At 45.9% G+C, this 10219-nt stretch overlaps 1 protein-coding gene across 1 annotated transcript; it reads right to left on the reverse strand.

The window, feature by feature from the left end:
* Nucleotides 1–3238: 3238 nt before the first annotated feature.
* On the reverse strand, nucleotides 3239–9259 carry LOC131916394 (keratin, type I cuticular Ha3-II). The gene is made up of 7 exons (XM_059269720.1): nucleotides 8912–9259; nucleotides 7090–7172; nucleotides 5952–6108; nucleotides 4710–4871; nucleotides 4493–4618; nucleotides 4096–4316; nucleotides 3239–3356 (listed from the first exon to the last, which is right to left on the reverse strand). The coding sequence occupies exons 1-7, from the start codon at nucleotides 9257–9259 to the stop codon at nucleotides 3239–3241; spliced, it is 1215 nt and encodes a 404-aa protein (XP_059125703.1).
* Between the last annotated feature and the right edge of the window lie 960 nt (nucleotides 9260–10219).

The following is a 10219-nucleotide window of genomic DNA, read 5'->3' on the forward strand; positions in this document are numbered from 1 at the left end:
AACTGACTTGACGTTCTAACACAAGCTATCCTCTTCATAGACATTGACAAAGTGACTCTAAAACTCATGTAGGATGGAGTCAAATGGCCAAAACAGTCTTTCAAAAGAAGAACAAAGAACTGGAGGAGTCACATTCCCTGACTTTAAAACTTACTACAAAGCTATGTTCAACACGGCCACCAACACAACCAGTGGAGGAAAGACCAACGTTTTGATGAGTGATGTCTAAGTAACTAAGCATCCACATGCAGAAGAATGGAGTTTGGCCTTTGTTTACGCCATAAAAAGAACAGAGAGCCTGGCATGGCGATGCATTCCTACAATCCCGGTGCTCATGAGGTAGAAAGAAGAGGATAGTGAGTTTGCATTCTGACCAGGATATACAGAAAGACCCTGTCTGGGAAGCTAGCTGTAAGAACTCGTTAGAAAATTTGGGGGAAAGATAGGAATAAGTCCAATAGATCTCATGTTAAAAAAAAAATTTTTTTTGCTGGGTGTGGTGGTGCACGCTTTTAATCCTAGCACTCAGGGGACAGAGGCAGGGAAATCTCTAGGAGTTCAAGGCCAGCCTGGTCTACAGAGTAAGTTCCAGTATAGCCAGAGCTACACAGTGAGACTCTGTCTCAAAAACAAATAAGTAAACAAACCTAACAAGCAGAAAGAAATAGTTTTTTACATTTGACACCAAAATCACCGGTGATAAGTGTAAAATTAGGAGGCTGGAGGGATAGGTCCACGGTTAAGAGTACTTCCTGCTCTTCCAGAGGGCCCAAGTTCAGTTCCCAACTCCTGCTTTCAGAGGCTCACAACCAATTCCAACTCTAGACAACCTGGTACCCACTTCTAGCTTCCATGAACACCTGCTTTCATGCACGTACACACATACACAGTAATTTAAAAGAATTCAAATTTTAAAATTAAAATTAGATTGGACTTCAAATTTTAAAATTATTCTACAGCAAAAATGTACTTTATTTTCATCCAGAAAGTGGAAAAACTAACTTCTGAAGGGGAAAACATTTATAAATCATCTGCTGAATAAGAATCCTGTGTCCAGAACATTAAAAGTACATCTACAACTTAAAAGACAAGTGAGCCGGGCTTTAAAGGTCAGGCAATGGATCTGAGTAAACGTTTCCCCAAAGATCTATAAACAACCGACACACACATGAAAAGAAGTATGACACCATGAGTCATCAAGGAAATGCAAATCAAAACCCACAATGAATACCACTTCACGTGCACTGAGATGACCTGGTTTTGCTGTTGTTGTTTTACAGCATGGAAAAACACAGGTGTTACTGAGAATGTGCAGATAGAGCTCTTGTAGTCAGTTGGTGAGAACACCAGCTAGCACAGAGATGGGCCTAGCAGTTCCACAGTGATGATGTAACCCAGCAATTCCATTCTTGTTTATCTATACCCAAAACAAAGCAATTCCATTCTTGTGTATCTATACTCAAAACAATTGAAAACACATGCCCAAGTAAGGTGTGATGGCTCACATGTGAAGCCTTAGGACTTAGAAGTTTGAGGCAAAAGGATGGCCATGAGTTTAAGGCCAGCCTAAGCTACACAGTGAAGGCCAAGCCAGGTTAGGCTGTGGAATAAGACTGTCCCAAAATAACAAAAGGGGGATAAGGAGATGATTTATAAGGTAGAGTGCTTGCTAAGTGAGAACCCATGTTCAGGCCCCCAGCACCCACATAAAACAGCTGGAGGGTGACTCATGCCTGTAATCCCAGCACTGGGAAGTGTAAACAAAAGGTTCCAAGGTTCCACTGGCCAGTCTCCCCAAATCAGTGAGCTCTGGGTTCAACAAGGGATCTCATCTTAAAAAATAAAATGAGAAACAAAAGAGAAAAAGAGCCAGCATTGGCCTCTGGGTTCCACAAGTGCACGTATGGGCATGCATACCTGCACACATACATGGGCCCCAAGCGCATGCAAAACATACATCATACGCAGAAAGAAGGAAGAGAGGCGGGGAAGCAGGGAGGGAAAAAAACACATGTCCACACTCAAACTTGAACACAAAGATTTAAGACAATGTTACCCTAGTAACCCAAAATTGAAAACAATCCCCGAATGCAGTGTTCATAGTACATGTTATGTTTTGGAGTGGATCTAAAGACACTAGAGTATGCAAAAGAAGCCAATCACAGAACATCACATATCCCGTGATTCTACTCATATTGTTACCAGACTTAGGGTCACACCCGGTGCCCCAGCAAGCCGGTTTCAACCACTCATCTTCAGTAAGCCCCATTAAAACAGCTATATTGCCAACAAAAAGCAAGAGGAGATTCATTCAGTGTCACCATATTGGGAAGAGGGACAGGAGATCCAGTAATGTGCCCCAAGTGCTTCTTCAGGGTTCTGAAGTCCAAGCTGAAGGAGAAGGCCGGGGCTATGCATATCTAGGCAGTCTGGGTCAAAGCAGAGTCCTGCCTATCATTGACCCACCATTGTTTTGGCTCCACTCGCCTGCAAGGCTCTCTGACAAGTTCCAAGTCTCTTCCTGGAGATTTCCCGCGGGCTTTAGGCTCTCTCTTTTCTGGGCCTGAGATTCCCAGGGAATTCCAGTTCTTAGGCCATTGTGTACAAGTTCCTAGTAGCTTTAGTAAGTTCAGTAGATGGAAGCTCTTGTCCTCATCTTGTAGTGAATTAGAAACGAAAATAACAAGAACTCTGAAAGTATCAGCCCACATTCACACAAGGCCTTTTGCCCAACTGTTCTGCCCCTGTTTAATGCCAGCCTGCAGGGATGCTGGCATTCATTGTGTCAAATAAACTATAGGACAGGGTAGGATTAAACCATAAAGTCCCCTTCTGCTTTCAAGTGGCTTCCTAAAAATTGCAGAGAACGAACACTCTGAAAAGGATGGATATACACGAAACTCAGATCTGTTTGCAAGAGGAAAATTTATTAGGTTTGTGGGGACTGCAAGAAAGGGTGGAAGAAGAAGACAGAACCACAAAATACCTCATGTGGCCCCTTCACAGCTAAGATCCCTCAGACCACCAGAACACAAGTGGGTGGTCACGAAGAGGCCCCGGATGAAGATGGTCCCATGGGCCTGGATGCAAAGCCAAACCACAGAACTAGGCCTGTGCTCTCCTTCCAGACCATGATTTGTGTGGTGCTGGATGTGGGGTCAGAAAGGCTGAGCTGATCCATCGATGATCTTTCTGTCTTCATGTCTTCGTACAATCCTCCTGCTGGCCCTGGGGTCTTTTAGCAGCCAAAGGTATTGCAGGGTCCACATCGGGAGCGTGTGACACAAGGGTTTGTGACACAAGGTCCAATGGGCTTGTCACAGGCGTTGGTGGTGGCGCAGGGGTTGCAGGGCAGCCTGGGACACAGGATGGTTAGAGTCAGTATGAGAAAGGAAATTTTCAAAAAGCAGAGATGGCTAAAAGCAAGGAGCCTGTTCCCTGACTTCTAGAGAGCAAGCCTTGTTCAGATCACTCCTCTACAGAGTTCAGAGACAGTGGTAGAAGAGAGTACAGACACTGGCAATGGAGTTGGCCTCCCACATAACCCTGGGGACTCGGGGAAGTCACTTTGACCTCTAAGCCTCTGCCTCAAACCTAGAAAATGGGATTGGTGATATCCCCCTCACAGATGTAAACTTGGCAAAAGAACTGTGTAAATAACCTGCCTGAGCTGCCACTTGGCCTGCTCTATTTATTATTAAGTCATTTTCCTTGGAGATGCTCCAGTGCAAGAAGATGGTTATATTGAATCAAATTCCTTCCCTCAAATGATTCTAACAACGAGAAAAGAAACAGTGGGCCTAAAATTTTGATTTAATCAAAGCAATGATTGCTTGAGTTTTCTATTTTCTTTCCATGTCAGAAACCATTTATGAAGATATAAAGGTTTTTACCCATCAGCCAAAGAATTGCCAGCCTTGAGACTATCCTTCATGACATAAAATATCTTTAATCCAAGTAACAGTGACCACAAGTACCCTACATCAGAATCTAGAGATGTACTGGTATCTGACCTTCATCCTCCAAGTTCCTTTATTACTCTTAAGGTACTCTGCATGTGCCTCACAGTAGTGGATACACCCTCCAGCAACTCACTTGCAGTCCTCACTCTCCAGCAGGCCCCGGTACGTGTTGATCTCACACTCCAGCCGGGCCCGGATGTCCAGCAGCACCTGGTACTCCTGGTTCTGACGCTCCAGGTCAGCCCGGATCTCACCAAGCTGGGACTCCACGTTGGTGATCAGACACTGCACCTGGGACAGCTGGGAGCTGTAGCGAGCCTCACTCTCTGTCAGTGTGTTTTCCAGAGAGTTTCTCTGTGGGGGAGGAGACAAAGGCTGTCACAGAGCTGTCCCCTCTAAAGGTTCCTGCATGGCCTCCCAAAGGAGTCACAGGCTTCAAGAGCTAAGGAGAGGGAGTGACCCCAAGGGCACCCCAGTGACTCTGCCTCCTGACTCCACACTGCCCAGCAGCAGGTGTGGACACTACACACCAGGTTGTGCTGGGCCTGCAGCTCGATCTCCAGGGCGTTGACTGTGCGTCTCAGCTCGATGATCTCTGCCTGGCAGGACTGCAGCTGCTCTGAGCTGGACACCACCTGCTTGTTCAGCTCCTCGGTCTGCAACAGACAAGGGCAGAGACAGGATCAGACCCTGCTTCAGGGTCCTGGGGGACTCAGTTCCTGGGTGACCATGAGCTCAGATGCCCACCTGTGTGGTGAACCATTCCTCCACTTCTCTGCGGTTGGTTTCCACCAGGGCCTCGTACTGACACCTGGTCTCATTGAGCACACGGTTCAGGTCCACAGTGGGAGCAGCGTCCACCTCCACGTTGAGGCGGTCTCCAAGCTGACAGCGTAGGGTGTTCACTTCCTGGTGGGGGAAAGGCAAAGGATGGACCACAGAACTAAGGAGCCCTTTATACTTTAAGAAGCACACTCAGAGTGAACCTTTTCAAAGATGAATGCAAGACTTTAAAAGGATGGATGTCGGTCAGAGACAAGTTTATCATAAACGCTCTTTAGAGGAAGGGAAAGTTTGGTGTAAGTATTATGAGAGTATCGAGAAATGTGGTGGAAGAAGCATTGTATCGAAGTTAGAAAACCTGAGTCCAGCTGATGTAAGTCACCTCTGGTGACTCTGTCTGAGTCCCTTCCCTCATCTCTGTATGAAGATCCTTGGAGAAGTTATTGCTAATATTGAGATTCTGTCATTCCCTTCTGATTTTGTATTTGTTGTGTGATAAGACCAGTGTGACTAGTGATTTATAATTGTTGCTACTGAAATACAACGAAACCCAGTTTAATGTTGTCCACCCATTCTGTCTCCTAACATCATATCCTGTCTGTTAGAACTTGTTTCCCCCTTGGGAAAGGATCTGATGTTTGAGACATGCAGCTGATTTCCTCAAATCTCATTCAACCATGAGGTCTGAAGCACCCATTATTTAAGTTTCTTCATTTTTCCATTTTCCCATCCATTCATCTACCTACCTACCCATCCATTCATCTACATACCTACCCATCCATTCATCCACCTACCTACCCATCCATTCATCTACCTACCTACCCATCCATTCATCCACCTACCTACCCATCCATTCATCTACCTACCTACCCATCCATCTACTAGTAGGAAATCCATTTGCTTAGATTTCACAAAGGACAAAATCTCTATCTCTTTCCAACCCTCATCAGTGATTTAATAACTACTCAGAAAATAACAGAATTCATGTGAGTCTTGGGCCACACATCTGGTCCCATGTGGACACAGATCAGCGAATCACACTTCTCCCTGTAAAAGAGCTCAACCTGGGCCTCAATGCCCAATCATCTCTTAGCTATCCTTTGACCAACTGGCAAAAATGTTGCATTAACCTAACAAACCAAGACCTGCCTTCCCCTGCTCGGAGGTTCCCTCATACTGAGATGTTAGTGTCTGGGACTTTCTTACCTCCTCGTGGTTCTGCTTGAGACACAGCAGCTCCTGCTTCAGAGACTCCACCTGGGCCTCCAGGTCAGACTTGCACAGAGTCAGCTCATCCAGGATCCTGCGCAGGCCATTGATGTCTGACTCCACCAGCTGCCGCAGGGACAGCTCAGTCTGATACCTGCGTGCGTAGTCAAAAGTCAGAAGATATCAACAAGGAAGAGTTTTTGTGTCACCCAGTGAAATTCATCCTACTTTGAGGCCATTCCATTTTAAATGTCCTAAAGGAAAAGCATCAGTGTGGTGAGTGAGGTGGCCTGTCTCCTTCCAAGACCTACAGTGAAGGCACTATGTATGGCTTCCTCCATGTTCACCACATTTGTTTTAAGAATCCATTCACAAGTGGCTATCAAGTAAGTCTACCATGTCTGTCCTCTTGAGTTGCTCCACTTCCTAAGTCTACTACTACCTATCTCCCTTCCTTTCCAACTACCCTGAAGAACATGAAACTCAAAGTCGCTTAGATCCAGCCTTGCCATGAAGTGGCTGGAGGTGGATTCTTCAATCCTTCTGAGCCTTGTTTGTAAAATGAAGACAAAACCAACACTTCACTGTTTGGGGCTGAAGGTGAGGAAATGATACACGTGAAATCCTGTTATAAAGCCTAGAGGTCTTTATAAGGTTCCATAAAAGATTATTATGATTAAATCTTAACTGAAGCCGGGCGGTGGTGGCGCACGCCTTTAATCCCAGCACTCGGAAGGCAGAGCCAGGCGGATCTCTGTGAGTTCGAGGCTAGCCTGGGCTACCAAGTGAGTTCCAGGAAAGGCGCAAAGCTACACAGAGAAACCCTGTCTCAAAAAACCAAAAAAAAAAAATCTTAACTGAAAATACTGATTAATTCACTGAAAGAAATGGCTTTTACCTCTTATTTTTTATGGCTTAATAACTCCTTTGGGTTGTGTTGATAATACACTTCTTCAAGTTAAACTTAAAACATAGACCCTCAACTCTCAGTAAAGAGACCTTGGCTTTTAACCTAACTCTAACCCAAGACACAATAGCACTTAGAAGCTGTGTCTGGCACAGTCCCCAAACAGGGAGTCCTGACTTTGCAACTCAACCTCTCACTGGGCTGTTCTGTTCATTACAAATGTCTTACTTGGTCCTGAAGTCATCGGCTGCCAGCTTGGCATTGTCAATCTGCACCACCAGCCTGCCATTCTCAGACTTGCCACACAGAATCTGCAGAAGATCAATTGTGAGATGAGTTACATTATTTCTCCCCAGTTGCTCTGTGTTCTTTCAGACTCTCACATCAGGTATCCAAACATGATTCATTCAGTGAACCACCACGGAAACCAGAAGTGCTGAGGTAGAATGTAACATGGATACCAGAAAGGAAGAGTGTGATTTGAATGTCATCGCTCATTCACCCACAGCTGGTGAGTGCAGTCATGGCTTCTGCCCTTCTGGGGCTTCTTCTAGTTTTCCTGTAGGAACTGACTGCACTGGGTGATCAAACCTCAGGTCAGGTGACCAAGGATCCCTTTATGCTTAGGATGAGATCATTCCTGGGACACTAAAACCAGGCACGTGCAGATAAGCAGGACAAGACAGTTACCCTCCCACACCGCCTCCACTGGAACCCTGCTGAGCCCTGTCCACTCTGCTGGCACCATGCACATGCTTCAGGTGACATGTTTTTCTCCACCTAGAGAGCACCTTGTAGAACCCACATTCTTTTCCCAGTTCCTCCAAGTGGCCACTTTTTCCATGTACCTTGCACTTTTGCTATGGTCTACCCTATCTCTCTACCTTAGTAAGCTGTGATCTCCTGCTGGAACAAAATTCTCTTTCTCAGCATTTTATCCCTGACCCCTATTCTAGCACTTTGCCTAATGCTCATCAACTGTGAGTAAATAAATAGTGATACTCAAATCATACTACTCCTTTCTGGCATTCACTTTGTTGGGACAGCAGACAAACAATTTCCTCCAAAAACCATGCACATGCACAGTCAGATAGAAACTCTTATTTGTTGGGGTCTGGAAGATAGCCAAACTGGTAAAGTGCTTGTTTTGCAAAATGAGGACCTGAGTTTAATCCCCAGAACTCAAGTTTTAAAAAATCATGACATAGCAATGCTCACTGATAATCCCAGCACTGAGGCGGGGACAGACAGAGCCCTGTGGCTTACTAGCCTACTGACAAGTCCCAGAACAGTAGGTAACCTTGTTTCTGGGGGGAAAAATGGTGAATGGCACTTAGGAATGACACCAGGTTGTCCTCTGCCCCCACGCACCCCCCCCCCCCACACACACACACACAACCCCTGCTTGTCACTCAAATCCCACTCTGATACGGGCTCTTTTAAGGATCCTTCCAAGTCCCACTTTTTGTGGTTTCTACTCCTGTCATCATGACCCTGTATGCCATTTGCCTACATACCTGTTCTAGTGAATGGTGTGTGTGTGTGTGTGTGTGTGTGTGTGTGTGTGTGTGTGTGTGTGTCTGTGTGTATGTGTGTGCTGGTGAGGTTTCTGGAGCCAGTGGCTTTCCTGGTTTGTCAAAGCTGTCTCTTACAATAGTTGCTACAAGTTTGAAAGACTTTAACTGTTTGAGACCTCACATAGAAAATCCTTAGGTCAAAAAACTAATTCTGGTGCATAGTATTTTTTTAATGTTATAATCTGTCTGAAAGCAAGAAAAAGGCATCATAATAAGCCTTTACAAATAAGCTATTCTGGTTTGGGGTAAGAAGCAATTTTAAGAACCTTGGGCTAATTTGGCACTAATGCTGCATACTTCCATTATGGTGATTCCAAAAGAGATTTTCAAAGACGTCTCACGTTGTTAGGCCAGTGAATTCTACATCGCTTCCAACATCAGCTGTAAACAGCCTTAGTTCCAGTCAGACTTCAATATATTCAATATGAATAAATAGTTCATTCAACTGACTCTATGACGCCCTTCCCCCTCACCTTCTGCTGCAGCTCCTCAATGGTCCTGAAGTAGGCCTGGTAGGCAGGGCACACCAGAGGGTCCTGCTGCTGGTTCCTCTCCTGGATCCGACACTCCAGCTCTGCATTCTCTCTCTCCAGCTGCCTCACCTTCTCCATATAGCTGGCCAGGCGGTCATTCAGGAACTGCATGGTCTCCTTCTCATTGCCATTGAAGGAGCCCTCACAGAACCAATTGCAGTTGCCCACATTGGCGGGGATGTTGCAGGCCCCGGGCAGGGTGCAGCCGTGGCAGCTGTTGGGCACGCAGGGCCGGGAGGAGCAGCTGGTGCGGCAGCTCAGGGCAGGCAGGCAGCAGTTGTACGGCATGGTGCTGGAGGGAACAGAGCTATGAGAGTCAGTCAGCTTCTACACCTAATGTCCTGTCTCTGGTACAAGACCCGGTCCTCTCCAGAGCTTTATATCCTGTCAGCGGTGGGTGTGGTGACATTTACCCCCTTTTGCTCTCGTTACCAATTTTCCATTTGTTATTTAGCCACCTCACCTGAGTCCTTTAGCTCATAAAATGTTTTACTTTGGCTTCCTGCTATGTCAGGACTCCTCACCAATCATGCTGGTTAGTTCAGAAAGAGCTTCATGGTTTGGCTTCAAAGTAACCAACTTTGCCAACAACAGCACTTCCTTACTGGGCATTGAGTTACAGTGGCTTCTGGCCCTCAGATTTGGGGGCGCTTCTGATCTCTTTCTCCTAAGCTAGGAAAGGATTGGGCCTTGTTCAGCTCATCCCCAGTGAGGAGTCTGTGGGGGAAACCATCCGAGCATCTCTTTGGAAACCAAACTGGTTAGTAAAGAATCCCAAAAGCTAACATCAGAAAATGCAACCCGTTCAGTGCTGCCATACCATCCAAGTGAGTGGAGACAATGATAGTCTCTTCCTGTGGGGCTGCAGGAGTCTCCTAGGGTCCATTTGTCCTCATAGGAATACTTTGGAAACCAACATTTTGGGCATTGCTATTGAGCATGAAGTACTACAGTATTGCTTGCACACAGTGTGGCTGTAATTGACTCCTGTTTGCATGAATGCCCATTTTGTACCAGACACTGAATGAACCAGGTACTTCATATGCATTAACTCCTTCAGGAACCACAAGCCTTGTAAGAGTCCGTAAGGTGGCCTCAGAGTTTCACCAAGATCCTTGAGATCCTCGAGGTCCAAGAGCAAAAGCAGATTTCCCTAATTCCAGTGGCCATATTCTCACTACTTCGTGGTACCCTCTCCCTTCCAATAACTTTACTGTAAGATGGAATGATGTGGGATAGACTGAATTC

The sequence above is a fragment of the Peromyscus eremicus genome, chromosome 8a, assembly GCF_949786415.1.
Source record: "Peromyscus eremicus chromosome 8a, PerEre_H2_v1, whole genome shotgun sequence".
Lineage (NCBI taxonomy): Eukaryota > Metazoa > Chordata > Mammalia > Rodentia > Cricetidae > Peromyscus > Peromyscus eremicus.

What these genes read in the sequence shown, in the direction of transcription:
- LOC131916394 (XM_059269720.1), bottom strand. Translation starts at nt 9,259, where the DNA reads ATGCCGTACAACTGCTGCCTGCCTGCCCTGAGCTGCCGCACCAGCTGC. An exon ending in GCCGATGACTTCAGGACCAA is followed by an intron (nt 6,109 to 7,089) that starts GTAAGACATTTG and finishes CTACGCACGCAG; the next exon opens with GTATCAGACTGAGCTGTCCC. An exon ending in TCAAGCAGAACCACGAGGAG is followed by an intron (nt 4,872 to 5,951) that starts GTAAGAAAGTCC and finishes TTCCCCCACCAG; the next exon opens with GAAGTGAACACCCTACGCTG.